Source organism: Prosopis cineraria, unplaced genomic scaffold, assembly GCF_029017545.1.
Source record: "Prosopis cineraria cultivar Desert tree isolate PC_DT_omini unplaced genomic scaffold, ASM2901754v1 PC12, whole genome shotgun sequence".
Taxonomy (NCBI): domain Eukaryota; kingdom Viridiplantae; phylum Streptophyta; class Magnoliopsida; order Fabales; family Fabaceae; genus Prosopis; species Prosopis cineraria.
In genome coordinates this window covers 3,527,340-3,552,920 of record NW_026555343.1, presented here as the reverse complement: position 1 = coordinate 3,552,920, position 25,581 = coordinate 3,527,340, and the positions used below count along the sequence as shown (strand labels likewise).

The 25,581-nt window shown below is 30.4% G+C and overlaps 2 protein-coding genes across 3 annotated transcripts; one reads left to right on the top strand and one right to left on the bottom strand.

Annotated features, from left to right (window-relative positions):
- Positions 1-658: 658 nt before the first annotated feature.
- Positions 659-5,171, bottom strand: LOC129287644 (uncharacterized). 2 transcript variants are annotated; one of them, XM_054923866.1, is made up of 5 exons: positions 4,755-5,171; positions 3,591-3,773; positions 2,347-2,473; positions 1,927-2,040; positions 659-1,073 (listed from the first exon to the last, which is right to left on the bottom strand). In XM_054923866.1, the coding sequence occupies exons 1-5, from the start codon at positions 5,013-5,015 to the stop codon at positions 958-960; spliced, it is 801 nt and encodes a 266-aa protein (XP_054779841.1). In that variant the 5' UTR covers positions 5,016-5,171; the 3' UTR covers positions 659-957. The 2 variants fall into 2 exon arrangements, with proteins under 2 accessions (XP_054779841.1, XP_054779842.1); XM_054923867.1 differs by having other exon boundaries at positions 3,591-3,770; positions 4,755-5,170.
- Positions 5,172-18,473: 13,302 nt separating this feature from the next.
- Positions 18,474-24,909, top strand: LOC129288789 (probable pectate lyase 20). Its single transcript, XM_054925530.1, has 7 exons — positions 18,474-18,693; positions 18,857-18,910; positions 19,334-19,399; positions 22,768-23,410; positions 23,483-23,586; positions 23,995-24,133; positions 24,228-24,909. Exons 1-7 carry the CDS (start codon positions 18,572-18,574, stop codon positions 24,447-24,449), a joined length of 1,350 nt encoding a protein of 449 aa, XP_054781505.1. The 5' UTR covers positions 18,474-18,571; the 3' UTR covers positions 24,450-24,909.
- Positions 24,910-25,581: the final 672 nt, after the last annotated feature.

Genomic DNA, 25,581 nt, shown 5'->3' with positions numbered 1-25,581 from the left:
GGAAAGTTTTACTTTTTGTAGACTTTTATTAAATATGTATGAACCAATAAACCAATAATGACCTTATTTATTAGCAAGATGAAAAATAAAAAAAGATGACCTGAAAGATCCAAACAAGCATTTATCTCATTAAATCGGGTGGAGCATATGAATTACAGGAAACCCCACCAAATTCTAGGAAAATCTATAACGGTAATCGTAACAGTGCTAGTAAATAAGAGTAGTAGTAGTAGCATTATCAACAATAATGCTAGCAGCAGCAAGCTTTACAAAGGTCGCCAACTATAAATCAGGGTCCAACCAGCCAATGAGTCAACAAGAACCGTTGTGCTAGCAAAAAGAATAAGAAAGAACCATTGTTCTACATTGTATAGGGGTTTTCTAGCAATTTTTCAAAAACTATTTAACATTGATATTCATATTATCATCCCCTAACAATTTTTTTAATCCACAAATCACATTTTCGTTTCATTCTTTTTTTCCCAAAATATAGAAATTATGTGAAAGAAGTAACATTAATAACAGGGAAAAGAACATTCAATAAAGAACATTTAACAATCAGTCATGAAAAATCCAAGGATGATAGGGAAAATCTTTTTTTTTTTTTTTAACCGCCAGGATGATAGGGAAAATCGAAAGTACCCCAAAAAAAAAAAACTAATCATATGAACTCTCAACGTGATATTAATTAACAGGTGCTCGCAAACCCTGAAACATATAAGCACATGTCAAAGAGAGTAATAGACTAATCTGTGACAATCCTTTGACATCGTAATTCATAAATCAATCAACAAATTCCCAAAGGAAGCAGATATAAATATAAGCGACGTTCGCCCATTCTGCTAACATTAGCATTTTGCCGATCATCTTGCATGACCAATAAAGCCCAACAACTGTAATATTCCAGCCAGCACCTTTCTTGGCTTAATGCTACTACGTGACCAGTCTCAGAAAAGCTTAGCGTTGGAATGAGATAGAGTAGGAACCAGTGTTCGGATCTTTAACAGCTTTGAAGTTGTCAACACTCATCCCAAAGCGGCCCAGCAAAGAATTTCCCATATCTTTCAGTTTAGCTGCCCCAAAAGAAAATAGTGTTAACAAAGGTTACCGAAGCATACATTCAGAATCACGTAATGCTGAAATAAATGCCGGGTAGCTTAGATTAGTTTAATTATATACTGGTCATTAAATACAACAGATGAGAGGCCTGTTATCTAACTTTCTGGTAATCAATGTAGTGCTGTCAGTTTGTAAAAGGGGGGCAAATAGATAAGAGGCCATCATATTTATCTAAAGTAAATCCCAAAGTGGCCAACAGAACAAATTATTTAATTGTTTTAAGGATGTCCAACACCTATTAAACCAGACCAGCATAAAGTTGCTCCCTCGAGATTTGCAATCAACAAAGGTTAACAGAGTGTCCATTGCAAAGAACACAGACAAAAGAGACATCCTGAGCGTTCATTAAAGAGCATGACTCCTTGATGAAATTCAAGTGCTAGAGTTAGCTGAGTTACATGGTTGATCCATAAATTGCATAATGTTTAAAATTAGTCATCAGATTACTTCTCATAATTACCAGTTTACTCCCCAGTGCTTGAAAAGCTTCTCGACAAGAGGCAACCACAGATCCCATTGTTAAAACAATTATATCATCAAAGGTCTGATTTCTTTTTTTCTCTTTTTCCTTTTTCCATATCTTTTCATCTATATGTTGTAACATTTTCACAATACACATTGGAACTATAGATATCATGCCATGTCAGTTTGAAGGGAAGGAGAAAGAAAGAGGACAGAATGAAGCAAGTCCTATTGGAGAATAAATTACAAAGTTCAACAATACAATAAGAACAGATATAATAAAATAAAAAGCTTCCCATCCACGCAGATTATAAACATGAAAGGAAAAGTGGAAAGAAGAATTACCGATCATTTCTTCCTTCATCTTTTCCCGCTTTTCTGCTGCCAGGGGTTCCAATCTCAGAATGGTTTTCCTAGCTTGATCATTTGAGGGATCAATTTCTAAAATCTTTTTCATATCTGCCAATTTGAAGAGTAATTGTGAAAGGAAAAGAGTTAGATCAAGTCCAACAAACAATAAAAACTGTACATTCTCCCATTACTGTGTAAATTGCATACTAATACAATGTGAGCTAAGACATATATTAAGGACTATACCACACCAGTAGCCTTCTAGCCTAGTGGCCCATAAGCTCCCCTATAAGTGGGAAGTCACAGATTCAATTCCACTTATAACTTCAGGCTACCGCTCTTGTTCCAAATTTTAAAAAAAAAAAAGGACTGTACCACAATATTCAGTATGATCAAACAAAAATTTCAACTCACCAGCAATGGCCTCTTCAAAATGCTCAAGCTTTTCATGCGCCTCCCCCCTTCTCACCAGAGCTTTCAGATATGCAGGATTGAGTTCCAATGCCTTAGTGCACTCTTTGATTGTGTCCTCATATTTCCCCTGAGGCAATTAATTAAAATCCTTAAATGAGAAATTAAAAGGAAAGTGGTATCAAACTTAAAATTAATTAATTACAAGAATGATACAAAGATATCACACTTAAAACGACCATGGTTGTTGAGGCTGCCCTTCTAACCAACACAAGTGATTTAGTCTCCACTTCCATTGTCTGAATATAAGTTATACAGACCACTTTAAAAAAATGGATTAGATTTCACTCCGGCTGATCCCATTAAGTAATACTCCCTCCAGTCCATAATACAAGACACTAATTCACACTTACGGAAAATGCTAGTTGAAGCCTTAATTTCCTAAAAATGTCCACAATTTTTCATATATAACCTTTTAAGAGTTCTCATTAACATGTGTCTTTAAATATGGAGCATTCAAAGACAAGGAATAAAAAAATAACAAGGGTATAAATGGAAAAACAAACATAAAATTTACCCAATGACCTATATAATGGACCAAGAGGTGCTTCTAAAAAGCAACTTATATTGTGGTCTAAAAGGAGCAACCATCTAATTTCCATGCAACATATAATAATTTTTAAGACTGTTCCCCTTGGATACACAGTCACAGAGGGGCTCTCAGAATTGCAGCTTCAATCACGTTCTCTTTCCACTTGTTTTCTGCATTTTCATTTTGAACTTTATATTCTTTGGAGGATACCGAATCCTCTGCATTTGTATCTTCCTTGGTCCGTAATTAATTCTTCTTTTATGTAAAACAAATTAAGATTAATTAATTCCAAGGTTAAATTCTCACAAAGCAGTCAATTTTCAATAAAACCTCATTCAATTAATCCTAAAGCAACAAAAAAATCCTCATCAAAAATATAAACTGGGCAAATAATACTTAATACCTACTTCTGAACCAGTAACAAACAGATTACAGATCTAGATAAGCATGGGAGTAATACCAACTTTGAACATCAATCCATAGTTTAGAAGTTATTTCTTTTACTTAGCAAGATCAATAAAAAAGATACAACATTATTAGGTATAAGCTGTCCAGCTGATCGAGAGTACTTCATTTATTTAACCTGCGTGAAAGAGAAAAATAAAAGAATGTGCTCATGACTGCAATTATTTGAAAAGATAAAAGAAGCACATACCAATTTCATAAAGCATACAGCACGATTTGAATGGCATATTGAGCGAATTTCTACAGATGAAGGCATATCTGGAGCCATTTGTAAAGCAAATTCATACTTTGATAGTGCCTCCTCAAATTGACCATCCCCGAATAGCTCATTTCCTTCTAATTTTGCATCATTCGCTTGAGCCAATGCTTTCTGCTAGAGAAAGTAATAAAACTCAGTTAGCCATTTCCTCTTATTCAAAGAAAAACTTTTGTGATAAATAAATAAAGAGGGAGTTAATTAAGAGGTAACTAGTAGTTAGGATTAGTTAGTTAATTAAGGTCAAGGGTATTAGGCTATAACTAGACGGGTTGGGTTAGTTGTAATTAGGCTTTTGGAACGATGAAGATTTGAGTGTTCAGTTTCCTTGCTCCCCCACCACGCCGGTTCATTTGTTCTATCTATCCCTCCCTCCTTCTGTTTCCTTCTCTTTCCCTTCTTCTATATCTCCGACCATTCTTATACAACAAAAAACATTTTTCTATCTGTCCAAACCATATTTTTGAATCATCACCAATATAATACCAGAAAATAAATGGTGGCTTACATAGTCAGCCATTAAATTCAAATGCACTGTGCCCATCAGCTTTGATTAATTAATTCGGTTGTTATTTTCGAAATTGGCATTTACAAAAGACCAAGCTTAAACAATACCGTTTCCATAGAACAAATTTAGCAGCTTTAGAATCCCAACACTTCACTCTTCATCATTTATTAGTTCATAACATGTAAGTTGCCGCTCGAACAACAAATTAGTAAAGGTCAAGGATGATGTTAATTGTTAAACACTTAAGGCAGTAATAGTTATGGACAAGCCCAAGAACTTCCATCATCACATGATTCCAGATTGGCACTAGCAGTATGATATTCAAATGCTTCCTAGATTTAATAGCCTTGGTAATTTTAGATTATGTCATTTATATGGGTATGTCCTGAAATACTAACTCTGCAATGTTTTCGCCCTCACGAATGGTTTAAAGGACATCACACAATTAACAACGTGACCACCACGGTAATCAGTGATGACCAAAAACAAATTTTTTTTCGGTCGAAGACGACCAAAAATTTAAACCACTCACGAAAAAGGAAATTTTCAAAAACGCAATTAAGGAAACACTCAGAACCGCCAAACACAACCTGTTTCAATTCCTCATCGTGTGATGCCTCTTCGGAAGAATCAGTTCCCGGAGGAATCCCCAGCTCCTGATGTTGATGTTGTTGTTCCCGTTCCTCCACCTCGCCGCCGAGTTCAGTGTCGCTGGCGGTTTCAAAGCCATCGGAAGCTTCTTTACTGTCATCGACATTGGAGGAGGCTGACGATTTTGCAGTTTCCGCAGATTCAGACAGATTCACAACTCTCTCTTCAGTCCCAACCTCTTCCTGTTGGATCAAGACCATTTCGCAGTCTAGGGATTTTTATTTCGATGATTGAAAATAAATAGAAAGCGATTTTCAGAGCAACAAAATTCGCACGTCACCCTCCTCACAAATTTATAGTCCAGACGATTACAATAATCAGCTTCTCCTTCCAGAACCGTCTGTATGTTCCCTTGCTAATAAGGCAAAGCCAACCTACAGAATATACGGTCTCCCCTCTTCCTTCTCAACCTGTTTTAATTTATTTTTTTTTTAACTATTAGATTAAAATTTTAAATAATTGAAATTTAATTTTCTTCAAAATATTTCATTTTATTTTATTTTTACTATATTTTTAAATTATTCTTATTAAGTTTTAATAGTTTGAATTTTATTATTTATATTTTTTATAATTTGATATTTTAATAATAATTTTATAAGAGATTAAATTTAAACCATTTAAATATTGATTTAATAATTAAAAAGGAAAAAGAATGGAAGAGGATGAGAAGGAATTGGAAAGAATTCACACCCAAAATGTATACCCATCTCACCAAAATTAAAAAATAATTTTTTATTTAATAAAATATAAAGATGTGAAATTAGAATTTTTGTTTTTAATCTCAAATATTGTTTTTTTGGCCTAAATAATCTCAAATATGAGACACATGATGTCATATGGTCTTAATGTATATAAAATCATATACATTGCATTCCAATTTTTTAAGCTTTTTTTTTTATTTAACTACTCAATAAATAAATTGCTAGGGTGCGTTTCACTACATCTTCAACTGCAAGAAAAATACTGGTTGAAGTTGAACTCACTTGAAAATAAAAAAGTTACTGGTTGAATCTTAAGAATCCTATAATATTAAAATAAAATTAAGTATTCAAACTATATTTAAAAATAATAACCAATGGGATTGGAACTAGCGAAAAAAATAAGTTCCTTAAAATGTAGTGAACCAAAATTTGAATATTTTTAAAAAAATGTATACATTTAATATCTAACTGTATATCAAACAAGATTGTGTCTAATAAAAAAATACTATGCTCCATAAAAGAAAATAATAGTGTTAGCCCCTTGCAAAATGGTTAAAATTTAAGCTTTTTTATCTCAGATAGGAGGCACATGATTTCATGATCTAAGTAAATAAAATAATAAACATGGCATTTCAATCTTCTTCTCCTTCTTCTTCTTTTTGTGGTGACGAGCATTTTAAGATTTTCTTAAAACAAAAATTTTCCAATTGTGACAAATAAATTGCTTGGACATAGCCAATGTATCTTAAACTACAAACAAAAACTAGAGTGGTCGTGAATTATTAACATTTATGATTTTGAAAGCTAGAATTGTTTTAACATATAATTTCCTTTTTGTGAAACATAACATGAAATAAAGATAATATAACATTATGACCCTAGACTAAAATAAGGTTAATTAATTCTTTTTTAACGTTATAAGGAATTTGAGATTTTTTTCCTTTAAATATGGGATTTAAGGATTGAACCACATTATGGGCCCATTTGTTTTAGCTTATTTCAAGAAAAAACTACTTACTTTTTGGAAAAAAAAAAAACTACTCTGTGAGTTTTTAACATGGTATTGAAACCCGAATCGGACCGGCCAGGTCAACCCAGAAATCGATGACTCGGTCCCTTGTCCGATCTGGGTTTACTTCTAAACCAGTGACGAAATAAACCGGTGTAACCCGGTCAACCCGGTTCAACCCGGTAAACCCGGTGGGTTGACTGGGTTAATCGGGTTATTTTTTTTGAGAATTTTTTTTTCATTTTTTATTTTTGAAAGTGCTGAATTCAGAAATAAGATAACAAAAAAATTAAAACTAAAGTCAAGAAATAAAAAATTAGAGGTAGAGCATGCTAAGTCCAATTCAGATTTTCAAACAGCATTTAGTTCGACCTTTCATCTGTGTCTCTCCTCTCTCGCCCTAACCTAATTAGCGTCTCTTCTATAACTTAGTCTCCGTCTCTTCTTCAGGCTCTAGCTCTATCTCCATCTCTTCTCCAGCTCTATCTCTGTCTTTGCTATCTTCATCTCTTCTCCAACTTAGTCTCTGACTCTTCGTCTTTTTTTCAGCTCAATCTCTGTCTCTTCTCCAACTCTATTTTCATCTCTTCTCTAGACTTTTGAGATTGAAGAATTGTAATTGTAATTATAGATATTTAAAATGTTGTATTTTATTACTGTTAGACTTTTGAGTGGTTGGATTTAATTGAATATTTTTATAATTAATGTCTTTTTATTTAAATTATATTATTTTAATCATGACCGGTTTGCCACCGGTTCAACCTCGGGTTCAACCCTAATTAAACCACTAACCCGTGACCCAGTACCATAATCGATTCAATGATCGGTCCGGTTTTACGTACCTTGGTTTTTAAGATGTTTGTTTAAAATTTAAAAAATAATTAAAATAAGAAAAAGATTTCTGACCTTTTTAAGAAGGTATTTTTAATAACTTTATAATCTAATGTAATAAATGAGAAAGAGTGTTTTGAACAGGCACAATACGCAAAAATATCATAAAATTTTAAAATAACATAATAATAAATCAATTTTATAAAAAAATCAATGAATATGTCATAAAATTTAAAAATAACTAACTATATTATAACCAAACATAAAATAATATCTATTTTTTATAAAATATTGACAAAATAAATCTCCTTTTATAAAATCTTTAAATTACTTAAAAATTAATTATTTTTTAATCTTAAACAAATGGGCCCTATATATTACTATGAATAATACTCTCTTTAATCTTATTTATAAATCACTTTCATCATGTTTTATCGAAATTAAGAAAAAATTTAAATTCTATTAACTTTATTTTAAAATTTAACAAGTTTTCATCTTTATTTCTAATAAATATTCTTAAATTTTATTATTAATATTTTTATTCAAAATATTTAATAATGACAAAAAATGTAAAGAATAACATTAAAAATTGACAAGTACTCTTTAAATAAAACTAATTTTTTTTTCTTTTTATCCTACAAATTGAACCGGGGGGTATGTGTTACTATATGTTTCATTAGATCATTCATTGTTGATATTGACTTTGGATATATTGGCAATGATATTTGGTGGATTAATATATTGATTTATAATGTATGGGTGTTTTATTGTATAGTGAATTTGGGCCTTGGGGAATATGGTGGGCTTTTTATGACCCATAAAATACAACCAAGATAAAGAAAGAGCAGCAATATGGGCCTCCAATTAATAATAACCTTGGCAATTATCTTGTCATGTTAAAAATCAAGTTAAAATTTTATTCAAAAAAATTTGGACTAGTCTAATAGAAGGTAAAATTTTATCATGAGAATGTTTCTAATTCCATCAGACCAATTCTGTCTGAAATTTTATCTCTAGTGCCAAAAAAATTCAGATTAATATTATCGGCACATATTTGCATTTAGATTAAATTATTCATTACTTTTTTGAACTTTGAATCCCGTATACATAATTTCATTAACTTTTAAAATTTTATAATGAATCTAATTAAACTATTATATTTATGTAGATAAATTTATATGATTAATTTCAATAAAAAAATTTATATGATTAATTATATATATAACTTAAAGTTTAAAAAATTATTCATATATCAATTAAAGTTTGGGGGCTTAAATGTACATAAAAATAAAGTTTAAGGGGCATGTAATTAATAACTAAGGGTTATTTGCATAAACCTGAAAGTTCAAAGAGGTCTATCATTAAGTTTTAAAGATTAAGAGAATTGTTTGTATATAATTCAAAGTTTAGTGGAGTTGTACATAATTTAGCCTTTTATTTATATTGAAATCAATGTGAAAGCCCAATAATAATGTTTTGACAAGTAAAAGTGGGTAAACTTGAGCATAAAAAAAACAAGAAAAAAGTGGGTAAACTTGTTCTCCTCTTTGCTTTTTATCTTTCATTTTAAATTTTTTTTACAGGGACTAAAAAAATGAAATTAATATACTAAAATTTATTTTAATTTTTCTAAGGAGCCCTTATTTTTTTTTTGGGTGAAAATTGTACCCAGTCGTAGACAAGGGTATAATTGAAAAAATAACAATTAATGTTGTCTTGAACTTATAGAGTGACAAATAAATAGAAATACATTTTTTTTCTTGAAAAAGTGACAGATAAAAATGAACAGAGAATATCTTCCAAGCAAGACGTGTTGAACAAAGAGCAGCATCAATTTGTAATCAACATGAATATTGATGGTACTATATGAATACCATCCATTCTCAATGTTTATATCAGCATCAACATGTACATGTTAATTGTATGTTTTATTTTCATTAGTTTCACTTGTTCATAAAAAAAATCAGTAGCAACATAAAAGTATAAAATTTAAAGCAAACCATATTATTCACAAATTGTAAATAGTATTTTTCATACTCAGTGTAATGCAATGAAAAACCAACATATTTATTGGTATTTGAATCGATTTTCTTATTATCTTTAGTATGATCTGTTTCTGATCGGATTCAATGAAATTACAAGATTAACAAAAGGATTTTTAATAAGATTATTTGTTCATTGACAATGAAAACTCCAATTTTGAAATTAAATAATTTGTGAATAGGTAATGAGACTTTGATTGAGCAAGTGACTTTTACAATGGTAAATAAGAAAGTTCAATGTTTGGTAAATTAATGTTAGTGGAATAACTTCGTGGAACAATAAAAGAAAGAAAGATCTAATTGGCTATTTAAACCTGGTCAAATTAAGCACAAACTTTATATAGTGCCCTAAATCATAAGGATCACCTTGAAAGGAAAATGCTGACACACCCAAGTAATTTAGTGCCAATAGTCAAACCCTAATTCAAGAACGAATTTTTTCTTCTAAACACTAATAACCTTGAATGATTTGAAAAATAAGATGGAGGGATAATTTTATGCGTAGTAATATACATTTAATAATAAATTATGAAGAAAATATAACTATTAGTTCTTATACTTTTAATTTGTTTTAGTATTAATTCCTATACTTTTTTTTTCATTGCTCTTAGTTACGTTCCTTAAATTTCATCCATTTGCAATGTTAATTTTTATATTTTTAAATATAATCATAAAGAATTAATAGTGGCTAATGTGAATATAAACTATGCTACTTCTTGTGTAGATTTTGTTAAAATTATGATGAGTTGTATAAAAAATATATAAAATGCAAAAATAAATAAAAAAGACATTAAACCAAAATCCTTAAACATGTGATGGACAAAGCTTTAGAAGGAACAAAATGCAACAGTTTATGACAAAACATAGAAAGTTTAATAGCCATTTTGCTGATACAATATCTATCTTATCATAATTTTACCAACATAGTGGCAAAATTGACAAAGTTATATGTGTATATCAGCATGTTTAATTAACTTTGTCAATGATAATAAAAACTAATGTTGCAAAAAGATGAAACTTAAGGAACTAGCAAGGACCAATAAAAAAAATGTATAAGGACTAATACCAAAATATATTAAAAGTATATGGACCAATGATTAGATTTTTCTTAAATTATATTATTATGACTCAGCACATATGTTCTAAAAATATATATGTATGAAATGAAAACACTCAATGAAGTCAAACGAATAAACTTCTAGCTAGGTAGAGACCCCATGTTCACTCAATTTTCTTTTTCTTCAAGTGGGAAGAGTCAGAGTGGAACCGATATGAGAATGGAGGTTAGGTGTAAACAAGCGTGAGAATAAAACGAGACAATGTGTTTCGCAAAAGTCATTGTCTAATCTTTGTTCCCAAAAACCAAATAAAATAAAACTAGAAACCCTCTTTAGTGATGTATACGTGTTTCTAAATATTTGACATATTATTTGTTGCGATCTTGTTTTAAATATTCGACATCAATTTCCACTAATATAAGTGAAGTGTACATTTCAGCATTTTGGTGGAAGCATGCCAACACTTTAATTTGGAAGCTTGAAGCTAGGTTTTAGACGAGTGTTGGCTTATACAGACTCTTTTAATTCACTAAGAATGCTTAATTTGAAATAAATAAATGTAACCTCCCAACTATTAGTCTTAACTTTCATAATGCTTCTTCATTTATCTTCCTATATGTTTTTTTTTAAAGAAAATCCAACCAATATAATTGAGTTAAATGGAAAGAATCAAATATTTTTTTTAATAGTATGATCTTGATTTCGAGTTTCATAAATTTAAAAAATATGACATTTCAAGGGTTCATCCCATTTAGGATTGACGCATCTGAAATCCAAATTAATTAATGATATTAATTATATACTAAATAACCATAAAAATGAATTGAATTCTCTTCTCTTTCTTGGAAGAATAATGATTTTTTTTAATCAATAAAGACTGCTCAATCCGTCTAAATGCCCTAAACTTTTTCTTATGAAAAATTATTGGGTCGAATGATAATTTGATCTTTAAATTATAATTTCAGGAATTCATGTGATTCTAAATTTATTTTTAATGTATTTTCATCTTAAATATTTAAAATCGTGACAATATCTTCCTTATCGTTAAAATTGAGCAAATATCTGCTACGTTAATAATGTGGGGCCCAAATGTTCAAACACATGGCAGCATTTTCTTAACGTTAAATGCAAGGTGGATTGTGTTGATTTTAAATGTTTAAGGGTGAAAATATATTAAAAATGAGTTTAAAATTTTAAATACTCTTAAACTTATAATTTAAAAGTCAACTTGTTATTTTACCTAAATTATTTAAAACATGCAACAACACCAAATGAATTAACTGAATATTCAAATTTTATTTGAAAGAGTAATATTCTCATGATCATGACGTGCGGAGGTTCATATACCAAAAATCCCTCCGTGAAAACGGTTCTATTCAAGTGGCTCCACTTATCCTCAACTACCCCAGAAATGATGGCATTATATACAATCAACTTCAATGTTGCCTTTAATTGCGCATGTAATAACCCAAATGTTTTGAAAAATGCAGTGCCTGAAAGAATATTTGAGTAAATCGTGTATTAAATGATAGTAGATTAGCAGTCACAAATTTTGGAATATTTGTTGCACTTTTGGCTATGCACTACTTCTTATTTATAAATCACTTTCATTATATTTTACCATAATCAATAAAAACTTTAAATTTTATTAATTTTATTAAAAAATTTAATAAATTTTTAACCTTATCAATTACCCCTATTAAATGTATATACTACAAATATAAAATATTACAATATTTAATAACTTTTTTAGCATTTAATAAAAGCAAAAGATTGAAGATGGACATAAGATCTGAGAGGGGTTGTATAAATAGATAAAAAAGAAATACTTTCTCTCTATCCCATAAATAAAATTAAGATCTTATGGTATCTTATTTATCACTTCTAACATGTTTCACTGGTAAAACCTTAAAATTAATTAATTTTATTAAAAAATTTAATAAATTCTTAACTTTATTTATATTATATATATATATATATATATTAATAACGTATTTTTTCTTACCAATATTTAATAGAAAATAAAAGGAAAAACTTATGTGTAATAAAAATTTAATGCAATGGAACTTATAAATGAGTTCAAAAAAAATATTCTTTCATTACCTTATAAATAAGACCCGAATGTATCAAGATCATTACAAGTCTTATCAAATTCTTCAAGACTTATCGGCAACATTTTCCTATTGATAATGAGATATGATTATTACTTCTTATGAGTATAAGCTACTTTTAGAGTCGATAATTCAGGTTAAGTTTGAATAAATTTAGAGTTGGACTTAGAATTTTTTTTTTTAATGTTCAGGCCTACCGAATAATTAGGACTAGGTTCTAGCTTAGCCCAAATACCCACACAAATAATTATTTAAAAAAAAAACCAACCTAACTTGTCTGAATTATTAGCTCTCTGGCTATTTTTTTGTTAAACGTCTAAATATATTGTTGTCAATCACAAATAAATTGTTATCAAAACCAAACGAATATTTATTAATGAATGGTTGTTGTCATCAACTGCACAGCTCTCATCCTACAACTCCACTGTTGTCATCGATTTCTCTAATAAAAGGTACTGTTTTACCCTAATCGCTGTCTTCTCCTCAAAAACTCATCCATTTTGTGCCAAAACAATTTGTCCACCATTCTTGCTGTGTCTCTATTATTGCTTCGTATTATGCTCAAATCAATCGTATGTGGCAAAAAAATAGAATTTTTTTCAATTTAATTAAGAAATTAAATAATGAATGTATCACGTGAGAATGCTATGGCAAGAGTAGGTGTTTCATTACCAATGCAATTGTAGGGACTTGTCATACTTGGAAGATATTGTTGTGGCACAATTTTTACTTGGAGCATTATTATTATATTGTTGTAGAGGGATGTGTTTATATATTCAGTATATATGGATCAACAAACAACCACTCAAATAATATATTATTATTTTTGTTACATATTCTTGTTACTTTATGTTCATTATTTATTAAGTATAAAATGATGGTGGGGACTGCAGTAATGTTCTATTCCTGCTACAATTTAATTTAGTATCTCATTTGATGCAAGATAAATATGATAAAGGTCCATTGTTGGGGGATTGGGTGTTGGTGCTTCTTAGAAGATGTAACAAAACATACAAATTTCATCTAAATTTCCTTAATTCCTTTTTAGGAACTTTCTCAAATTAGACATAAGCTCTGCCCTGGCTTTTTGAAACTTTGAATTAAGGAAAAACAAATTCCGGAGCATATATTTTAAGCTTGTGAAGAGTCACGTAATTGAGTAAGCTAAGCAAATGCTTTTTTTTTTCTTTTAATGCATACTTATATGATAACATTTAGAGTTTGTTATAACTTGAGTTATGTATATGATCAATTAAGTATTTTTTTTTTAACTTCATCCAATTGCAACTTACTCGTTGTTTTCTTGTTAAAGAGATTTAGCTTACTAGTGAACGTGTTTGTGTGTGTATGTATTTTAACTTTGTCTAATTAAGTATATATAGCGAGGGATCGATCCCTCATTGTTTCCTCACTAAAGGTTAAATTTTAAACACATTTAACGTCGGATTAGCAAGGGACAATGCTGTCATAAACTTTTAGCAAGGGATGGCAACCCTTGCTATCTCATACCTAATATGGTCAGAATTTGATCTCGTTTAACAAGAGATATTGTTCTCGTTAAAATTTAGCAAAGGATATAATCCCTAACCAAATCTCTTGTCAAATAGTGAGAAAATATTGATCTCTCATTAAATTTAGTGAATCTTTTTTGTAATAAATTTAGTGAGGGTCAAAATCCCTCACTAAATATGATTTAGTGAGAGAAATAAGGTATTTAATAAGAATTTTGTCCCTTGATAAAGTTAATTTTTTTAGTAGTGTATGGCCTAGTAGTCATGGCAAAATAATGAGAGGGAAAAAATCAAAAGAAAAAGAAGACCTATGTGGACAACTTGTACTGATTTGATAAATTGGCATTGACCAACGTAAATTAAAACTTTTAAAAGCAACTATAAGTCTATAACTATATATTATAAACACTATTACAAGAGTAAATATATTTAAAATGTTAAATTTAATAAAAGTTACATTTAAGGTGTTGAATATAATATTAATTCATTAAAAATCATTATCATACTTTAAGAAGTTATTGCTAAATATTGTTAAGGCCAATATGATTTGTAAATTTAAACTAAATTAATAGTGATTGAATTAAATGGAAGGGATTGGATTCGTTTCAAACAAGATTGAGAGCTCGACTCTTAAGAATAAAAAAAATTATGGTGAAAGAATTACTTCCAAGTAGGCTCATGCTCAACTATATTTGAATCAAACATGATGTTGGATATATGAGATAATTGTAAGGACAAAGTTTTACAAAGTGATAATAACTTTTCGTTTTTAACGTTTTAAAAATTCTTTAACGTAATTTTTATCCTTTGAATGTATCTTTTTCTCTTATTAGGTTACATTGACCAAGTTGAAAAGGGCACCTAGTAATTAGTAATCAATTAGCTAATTAGTCATGTCTTAAGGAACAAGATTGACGTTACCGGTTGGCGTTGAAGTATCCCAGCCTTTACATCGTCCAACAATGATTTCATAACATTCAACAAACTAAAGAGTGAAAACATTATCTAAGAAGCTTGTTTCAATTTATTGAAAGAATTAAATTAGCTTATTATAAAATTTTGAATTTGAATCATGTGATATATAGTCGCGTTAAATAAATATATAAAAACATTATTAAAGTACCCGTGAGACTGTTGTTGGGAATAACATCTGTTTCACACAACAAGAGTGCAGATTCTCCTAAACTGGAGATAATAATCCCCACATATTCTCATGATACCTAGCGATGAAATAAAAAGATAGTAAAGGCATTAATTTTAAAACAATTTTAATTTAGAGGCACATCATCGTCATTGAAATTAAAGCAAATATTCTCTTTAGTCCTTATTATAGGACACATATATTTGATTTATGGCTCATGTATCTCTTCTAATTATTAATAGGGGTACAATTGAAAAAAAAATTCATTTTAAAATATATTTAATGAGTTAATTATTTCTTAATGAGTACATCAAAATTACCGCAATAATTCAAGGTTTTTTTTTTCATGACTAGTGCATGGCTGAATGAAATAGGTTGGATTGTCCATTGTGACCAACATGTGTTGGTTTTAACGAAATGGATTATAACCGTTTAAGCATAAAATATCGTATGAGTTCACTCAAGTGCAGAAACTGCTTTTGTGAAAGTCTTTTTTTTTTTTCAATTGGGCTCAATAATATTTAAATTTAACCTGGTTATAAGTAGTCGTATAAAAAAAAGAAATCGGCTGTAATGACAAAATTAAAATGCTTTATTATTATATGATAAATAAATACTTAAGATTCTGGTCATTAAGTTTTAAAAAAATCTTTTAATCGACATTAGTCTAAAAAAAATTAAAAAGACATAATGTATTTGATAATAATGCTGATGGGATGAATAAAGTGCGGATATGATAATCAAATTCAAAGGGGAACGCTGCCTCAAAGATTGAAAACACCTCCCTTTGCTACATATGGTTTTTTTTTTTTGGCCGAAAAGAGTCCCTTTGCTACATATTTAAAAACAACAACAACAACAACAATACTAACAATGTTTGGTTAAATAAAATAGGCCAGCGCAGAACCACACACACACACACAGTGTGGAAAAACAAAGTTAGTATTTGAAGTTACATGCATAAAAGTGCACTCAAAGCTTTGCTGAATTATTCCAAAGTGGTGATGAATTAATGGCTTGGGGTTCTCTCTCTCTCTCTCTCTCTCTCTCACCCCATATCACTCTTCAACACATGATGCTTTTCTTGCACGTATTAAAAGCCAGCTTCTACGAGACTATGTTGTTTTGTCTTCTCATAATTCCCCATCAATTTTAGCTGGTTATTCGTTGGAAGTTATTGAAAATTTAATATTTTGAGAGGCCAAGCTTGGTGGCACTAATTAACTTGTTAAGTAAGCCAGGGCATGTCTCTAAAACACATTATAGAAATCAAGTTTTATTTCAAGCTAATTTAAAGTTAATTATGATCAATGGAATAGTTTGAGAGCATGTGTGTGGTTAAAAGTTTTGACATGGGTCGTTCAAAAGAATAATGAGGCTTTTTGAAATTATTTTTATTTTATTATTTTGAAAACTGATATTTTGTAGAACATGTTCTGAAAAAAAAAAATAAAAATAGGTGTTTTTTCATTCTCTCTTAGTCTTCAATACAATAGTTACAGAACACCTAAAAATTATTTTTATTTTTTTATTCTCCAAAACAATATTTTATTTTTTGTTCTTCAAAATACTTTTTAAAAATATGTTACCAAACAAATTTTTTTATTCTCTTATTTTGAAGAATAGAAAATTATTTTCAGAACATATTTCCAAACAGGCCCATAATTTCTTGGTAAAAGTTTATCTGATTTTATGTTCACTGTAACATCACCAATGCTCATCGGTAAACTTTTAGACCAATTGAAAGTATAATATAGGTGACATATCGTATTTATATATTTATGTATTTTATAATATCTTACATAGGTCTCTTTGAACATTTATTAGTCCCTTGTAGGAGATTTTATATTGAGTGCAAACTTTGAGCGAATCAGAGACTTTGATCATGCAATGTTATGGATGACATCTTCTTGAGACTAAATAATAATAATAATAATAATAATAATAATAATAATAATACGCGGAATGACCAAGAGGAACGGAACCAAACACATGTTAATACTTAAATAAATATAAATTGCCGTACTGATAAAAAGGACAATGTGTCGTCCCCAAAACAAATGGTAAAGAGAAAAAAATAAATATAAAGAAAATCCTCTCCACTGAAAATTCTTTTGAGAACATGACAAATTTTTTGGGAATGGGAGATTTTCTATTATTTAAACCTTAACACAACATTTTCAAGAATAAAAAAAAATGACACTTAAGTTTAAAAAAGATAATTGATTATCAAAAAATTTATAAAATTTCTTAAATATCAAATTCTGCACATTTATAATTTAATAAATGACATTTACAATTATCTTCCGTAAGATTTAAGTATAATTTTTCCAATAAAAAATGTTATTACCACCTTTATTTAGTTCAAATCATGCTCAAATTTGATTTAATAATATCAAGTTAGATAGTTGCATGAGAAATATTTTTTGTAATATTATCATATAAATAAAAAATAATTACTCCCCCTATCTTAGCTTATAAGGAATTTTTAGACGTGACTCTGTCCCAAAATAAGACACTTTAACAAAATAAAATTCCATTAATCATATTTATTTTAATATTATCTTGCTTTATTATTATTTTTCTCTATATTTAATGTTTCACAAATAAGACTATATTAAATATTTTTAAAAAATAAAATTATAAAATTAATTTAATAAATTTTAATAATATGTTTAAGTTTTTATAAAGTATATTTTAAATTGAGACGGAGTATAATATATCAATTTCAAAATACTATATATATATATATATATATAAATGTTAACTCTTTTCTGTGTGTACTATTGTAATTTATTATTTTTGTTATTTTATGTTTAAAATAAAATATTATATGTTTCAAGAAATAATTAAATTCTTGTAATTTTTCAGAAAATGAAAATAATAAAACATTTTTGGTCGAAGTAAATAATACTAAAATATTTTATAATTTTAAATGGGAGAATTGTTACGGTATCACGGTAAGTGATGAATCATGAACATGCCACTGCCACGTAGCGCAGAGACGGGGAGAGACAGAGAGAGAGAGAGGAAAAACAAGCATCGGTTAACGGTGGTTAGGGGCCGGCTGGGAAGTCAAGCTGCTTAGGCGAGCCTCAAGATTAAGCGCGAGTATTATAAGGTTAATAAACCTAACCATGGTTACTATCTCGAGTTAGGCCCCAAACACGCATTCTCATTTCACTTCTCCGTCTTCCTCTTTCCCCGTCTTCTGTTCTCCAATGCTATATAAGCATCCCTCCCTCCCTTTTCTCTCTCGCTCCTTCCCTTCCCTTCCCTTCTTCCTTCTTCATCATTTTTCACACAAAGAAAAATACAGAGTGCGACAAAGTGAGGTGTAGCAGAAGCAATAATGATGGAGGCTTCTCTGAAATGGTCATTCATCGTTTTCGTTCTGACTATGGTGCTGCTTTTATCTAGCGCCAAGCCATTGAATGGGGATGAAAATGAGAAAGGCCGTCTTGTAATGTCAAGGTAACAGCTGACAATCAAAGAGAAATCAGATTTCTTCTGTACTTCAAGAGCTTCAATGAACTTTGATTAATTTCGAGTCTTACGAGAGTTTAGCGTTTCATGTGTTTGACACATTGCAATGTGATCAATGCGTTTGTGACTTGGTTGCTCTTACCTGGAACAGGAATGTAGAAACAGAGAAGTTGCAGAATTTGAAGAATTCATCAATGGCGGACAGGTTAGTGTAATTTATCACCGTTTCGTCGGGCTTTTAAGCTTCCGGTTTGAATTCTCAATGACGGCAATGACCGTTCACGTGGGATTGGATTCTAAATAACCGTTTTGTTGAGATATATTTTCGATATACGAATCAGCAATGTATCTCAGAAAAGGAACAATCTGAGCCCTTCAGATCGGATCTGAAGTATTAGTTTATCATTTCAATCTTGATGACTTTTTCTCGTTGGGTCTCAGCTCACGACAATAGCGTGAATCTTCACTATGAAATCACTCTTCTTTTGAGTTTTGAGAGTTTTGACTGCACTATTACCATGAGTCAATCTCTCAATTCAATGAGATTTTGCTCATGTCAGTCAATGGAGCATAAAACGGTGTCGTTTCTACTTCGGTTTCTTGACTGAATATTCCTGTAAATTTTCAGGTTAAACGATGCTCCAAATGAACACGCAGTGGATAATCCAGAGGAGATAGCTTCCATGGTTGATATGTAATCTCTCCATACTCAAATCTTTCCTTTCTCTCTCTTTCGGAAGACTGATCTTTTTCACTCAGATTATTTTTTTAAACAGCCATAAATTGGTTGACTTTATCTTGTTTTATTTTTCTTTAAATTTATTATATAATTATTTTTATAATTACATAAATTCCGAATTAATTTTTTCAGTCGTTCCATATTGCTATTATTAGGGTCATGTGCTTGGTAGATTAGTTTATACGTGTTTTGGGCTCAGAAATCATGTTGTTTTCATCCTTCTCGGGCACTTTGCCTTTAAAAACCTGCGTCCAACATGTCAATCCATGTGTTTAAATCGAAGTTAGAAAAATTCTGTTCTCTTTTTCATCTTATCCCTTTGATAAGAAGCCTCATGCTTGGTTTGGTTCCATGAAAAATACCCCTTCCAATTTTATTTACAAGACACCTTTTAAAGGTAATTTTTGATTCAAAATATAGGACATCTTATAATAATTAAATTATTTTTTTAATTTTATCTCTTTTTGATTAGTGTAAAGATATTTAATCTAATTATATTATTATTTAAATACTCTCTTCAATCTTATTCATAAGAGATGTGAAATGATTGAAAATGTTATATAATAAGAATAAGACGAGGGTACCGCAGCTAAAGGCAAAATCATTGAATCATGAAGGTTGATTACCCAGGAAGAACGACGGTGCCTCAAACAGCACGGGTAAAATTACCAGACCACTATAATAATGACAATTAGGTAAAATTATTAGCACAGCTATTAATTACAGTTAGGAATTCGAAATTATTGAAATTTTAATAATAGGTCATAGTTCTTATTTAAAATTAAAAATATATATGAGTTTATAAAATTGACCTCCACTTAGAAAATAAAAAAAAATATATAACTTTGGGTCACTGTAATTTTTTTCATTGTTCTAAATCTCTACACTTTTATTTTTTGATATTTTAGATCCTTATAAATTCCTTATGGAGGGACTTAAAACACTAAAAAATAAAAGTATAAAAACCTATAACAAAAAAAATGTAAGGATTTATTGTAAAATTTGAGTAAAGTGCAGAAATTTAAAGTTATATTTTCTTATAAAAAAATGATACTGCTAAAATTACTATTATAGAATGAGAATATTATTAATATCAATTGGGAAACCAAGGAATATATAATTGTTGGGATAGATTGTTTTTCAATATAAAACTAAAATTTACTTTTAAAATTTTTCAATGACACTTGTGAATATATAATAGTCATTTAAAAATTTATTAAGATTATTTTTGAATATGAACCTAATCACTTGTGAATTCTTATGTTTGTTAATATATAGGTAGAGCACTAAAAAAATAAAAAATTAACACAACTAAAATTACTATCATGAGATAGAAATAATGTTAATCTCAATTGAAAAACTAAAGAACGATTGTTAGTAATAAATTATTTTTTAATATGAAATTAAAATTTATTTTTAAAACTTTTCAAAAGTACTTGTGAGTATATAATAATTAATTAAAAATTTATTAAAATTACCTTTGAAGAGCATTAGACTATTCATATTTTTTTAAGGTTACAGTTTATTATTGAAATTTTAATAATTTAAAGTTTCTAATTATAATTAATAATCTTCAAGGATGTTTAATTGTCATTGTGCCTTGATGAAACTCCATATCTATTAAATGTGCGAACGAAATAGTACAAATGTGCAATATAGGATTCCTTGTGCCTATATAATAGCACCGTTTGCTTATTCCTTTCCGGATCATCTGTTCTTTCATTTAATATGGAAATACAAATCTGGCTTTATTAATTAATTATACGTTCAAATTGTGAAGTTGGCCTTCAAGGTTCTAATGAAGCAAGCATCATGTTGTGCGCAGAACGAGATCTATTGAAACTGAAAGTTAAACCCTTTATATTATATATGCCAGCTTTAGCCACATGCTAATGCTCCGAGATCCGACCCTGCCGCTCATGATATTAATTTCTTGTCTTTTTCTTTCCCTTATCTAAATATCATCTTCAAGTACAGATACCTTTTCAATGCCAAAAGCCTTCTTTGAGTGACATTAAGTCAACCTATCTAATTGTAGCGTAGCCTATTTAAATAGGAGCTTATGTTTTGTGTTCTTGAAAATATCAATCAGTCAATCACACAATTATTTATATTTTTTTTTGGGTAAAATACTATTATTTATATTTTATCACTTTATTTAAAAAATTGATTATTTTTTAAGTATACTTATGTTTGAATTGAAATTGTCTGTTGTTGAGTACCGGCTTTATTGGGCTTTTGTTTGTTCTTTTATATTCAGATTGTTTGAATTTTAATAAAGAAAATTCATATATTTCTAATGCTATTTTCATTTTTTTGTTTTTAAAATAAATAAAAATAAAAATAAAAATAATATTTCAACTCAGATTTTCAAAAAAATAAATATATACTATCCATATCTCTTTTTTGGTTTTTTTTTTTTTTTAGGGGGGTGGTTCCGAGAACATCCATCCTATTTCTCTAATATCAATGGTCAATGTTCCAGATTTGTTGATCTAGCAGACACTCTCACTCTCCAATGGCTAATGTTTGGTTCTCTTGCTTATGCAAATGCAATACCCTTGTATCCAACTAGATCATCCATTCCACATGGTTTTCTGGCCCCTCCAACACTTGAATCAGTAAAGGGGGGGGGGGGGAACTCTCTTGTTTGTTATTTGATTACCTTCATGATTTCTGCACCCAAATGATCAAATACAATGTCCAATTCAGACTGTAAGAAATTAATGGAGTTCCCACGTCTTCCAACAAGGTGGGGTAACCCACAGGAATGGGCTTTCGGTCTCCAGCCTGTCCTTATAAGCATACACTCCAAACTGCAGATCAGATCTGGTTTCTCCATAATTCTTTCCACACAGCGACACACAGTTGGATGTATTTTAGCTGATTTCTGATCCAGCATCTTCTGTCTCAGAGAACCTTATCAAATGACTTTTGACTATTACCACCGACACCCCCAAGTAGTAAGCTGAAATTAGTTGTTCGTCCCCCACCTTTGGCATTTATTTATTGCTAGAGAAATTTCAGGTCAGATATTCAATCCCCAGTTTCCGTATAGACCGTATCATTCTATCCGTTTGCATTATTGCAGACACACATGACCCATTAGTTTTTCCTTTTGGTGGGACATTGCAATTAAATCATAATAAGTAGTACTACATGCTTCCCTTGTGACTTCCCGTGAATCATACGTGTCATTTTTTCTTGGATCTTTCTGACATTTCTTCAAACTTATAACTTGATAAATGAAAATACTTAAATAACTAGCAAGAGTATATAATTGTAGGATTAATTTCACTAATGTCGGTGACTAAATTTAACAGGAGCATACGCAATCATACTGAAAGAAGGAATCTGGGTTTCTTCTCATGTGTGACTGGAAATCCAATTGATGACTGCTGGCGCTGCGACAAACTTTGGCACAGACGGCGAAAGCGTTTGGCCAATTGTGGGATTGGGTTTGGACGTAATGCCATAGGTGGCCGTGACGGTAGGTTCTATATTGTGACTGATCCAAGTGATGACGATCCTGTCAACCCAAGACCAGGTACCCTGCGCCATGCGGTTATTCAAGATAGACCCTTATGGATTGTGTTCAAGAGGTCCATGGTTATCACTTTAAAGCAAGAGCTTATCATGAACAGCTTCAAGACCATAGATGGTCGTGGAGTGAATGTGCACATTGCCTATGGGGCTTGCATTACTATACAATTCATCACCAATGTCATCATCCATGGTTTACATATCCATGATTGCAAACGAACTGGTAATGCAATGGTTCGTAGCTCACCAACTCATTATGGTTGGAGAACTATGGCTGATGGAGATGGCATTTCCATTTTTGGTTCAAGCCACATTTGGATTGACCATAATTCAATGTCTAATTGCGCTGATGGCCTTGTTGATGCAATTATGGGGTCCACTGGTATTACCATTTCCAACAATTACTTCACCCACCACAACGAGGTAATTGATTTGCCTTCAGCCCTCTTATTTATAGGATTAAGATTATATACTTATTGCTTTTCAATTTTGCAGGTTATGCTACTGGGCCACAGTGATACATATGTAAGAGATAAGCAAATGCAAGTAACCATTGCCTACAATCATTTTGGGGAGGGTCTTATCCAGAGAATGCCGAGGTAACATTCTTTTTTATGCAAACTCAACTAGTAATCTTGTTGAGCTTGTAGGCAGATAAGATATAAGATGACCATCAGCCTTGTTACTAGAGGATTACCAATAAACTTTTACGACTGTTTTAGTATCTTGACCAATTCTATCTCCAGGGTCTCCACAGCCTTCCACAGCCTACTCACTGTAATACGGTGTTTTGTTTTGTGGATGACTGTAATAGCAATGGCAATGGTACTGTCTTTTGGTTTTCCAAATGCTTATTCCCTCATCGTTGGTTTTAATAGAAGTCATATTTAATATCAAGATACTGTTGCCAGGAGAGTCTAAAGAGATGTATAATTAATTTGAAAACAATTTAATTGCTTTGTAAAAACTTAACCAACAGTGGAGGTGGATTTTTTTTCCCTTTACAGGTGCAGGCATGGGTATTTCCATGTGGTAAACAATGACTATACCCACTGGGAAATGTATGCAATTGGTGGAAGTGCTAATCCCACAATTAACAGCCAAGGCAACCGATACCTTGCCCCTCGAAACCGTTTTGCTAAGGAGGTAAAATCTTCAACTGTGAATTTTACTTCCAGAGTCAGAGACATGGCAGTTTATATATACAGTAATAATGTTTTAATATGTGGTGTGTGAACAGGTGACAAAGAGAGTGGGTACAGACACAAGGATATGGAAGCACTGGAACTGGAGGTCAATGGGAGACCTTATGTTGAATGGAGCCTACTTCACTTCATCAGGAGCTGGTGCTGCAGCAAGTTATGCCAGAGCCTCCAGTTTAGGGGCCAAGTCATCTTCCATGGTTGGTATCATTACTTCTGGAGCTGGTGTTCTTAACTGCCGCAGGGGCTTCACCTGTTAAAACCACAAAATTCTAAAAAAAAAAAAAGGATAAAGGAAAGGAAGGAAGGAAGAAAATGAAGTTGTTTTCATTCTTTCTCCTACTTGATTGCATTATTATAGATATGCAGAGTGAGATGCTGTTGAGGACACATCATCTGTTTGTCCTTCCCACTAAGGTGCTGGTGGAAATGTAAATTTTACATGTCCCAATTGTTATCAAATTGATAACAATGCTTGTGTTGAAGAAGCCATTTGTTTCTCCCACTTTCTGAGGACTCCTTCTTCAGACTCCACAAATTCATTTCCAGGGGAAGCAGATTCTACAGAACTCGTCTCTTTGATCATTATTTGTTTAACCTTCTTCAGAGAAAACTCTTGATTTGTTCCAAATGAGATGAGCCAAAGGAGTAGAGGAGAGATGTATTACTATAATAGTTAGGTGTGTAATTTTCTTCAAATCGAAGTTTAATTTTCTTGCACTTTCGCCTTATAATTTTAAAGCTATCATTCTTTTTAAATTACATTGAAGTTATATTCACTTTATAAGTAGTTTTAAATAAATACCTAGTTCCACAAATCCTGAAAGCATCTTAAACAGATGATTAATAATTTTAGCTTTAAATACGTTGATTAAATGCATACATTACTTTATGTAAGTGTCAATAGAGTTATTATATATAAATCCTTTATTATTACAAAAATTATGAAGAGTAAGTTATATTATTTTTAGTTTTTGAATAATATATTACACATCAATATTGATTAAATTGGAAAACATCACATTTATACCTAAATGCATCATAGTGATCAACTATATCAGTATATATAGTAAATTTTAAAAAAAAATTAATCTTTTAATCCTTCAATTTTTAACTTATTTGTAACTCAATTTTTTAATTATAACTTGCTGCGACTTAATCTCTCAACTATAACTAACCTATGACTCAGTCCCTCAACTTTTGTTAGTTCTCTTTTTTAATGTTAACTTAAATCGCACCTCAAAGAGTAAGAGAAGGGTATTTTAAAATAATATATGAAATTTTTTTTTATTCCTCTTATTTGATAAGGATAATTTTTAAATTAAAAAATATGAACCGAGTTATATGTGAGTCAAAAATTGAGAGATTGAATCACAACAAATCATAATTAAA

Excerpts from the sequence above, each read along its gene's own strand:
- LOC129287644 (XM_054923866.1), bottom strand. The coding sequence starts at position 5,015 with ATGGTCTTGATCCAACAGGAAGAGGTTGGGACTGAAGAGAGAGTTGTG. Across the intron at positions 2,474-3,590 it reads CTGTATGCTTTATGAAATTG|GGGAAATATGAGGACACAAT; the intron begins GTATGTGCTTCT and ends TAATTGCCTCAG. Across the intron at positions 1,074-1,926 it reads GATGAAGGAAGAAATGATCG|CTAAACTGAAAGATATGGGA; the intron begins GTAATTCTTCTT and ends CTTTTGGGGCAG.
- LOC129288789 (XM_054925530.1), top strand. The coding sequence starts at position 18,572 with ATGATGGAGGCTTCTCTGAAATGGTCATTCATCGTTTTCGTTCTGACT. Across the intron at positions 19,400-22,767 it reads ATAGCTTCCATGGTTGATAT|GAGCATACGCAATCATACTG; the intron begins GTAATCTCTCCA and ends TAAATTTAACAG. Across the intron at positions 24,134-24,227 it reads GAAACCGTTTTGCTAAGGAG|GTGACAAAGAGAGTGGGTAC; the intron begins GTAAAATCTTCA and ends GTGTGTGAACAG.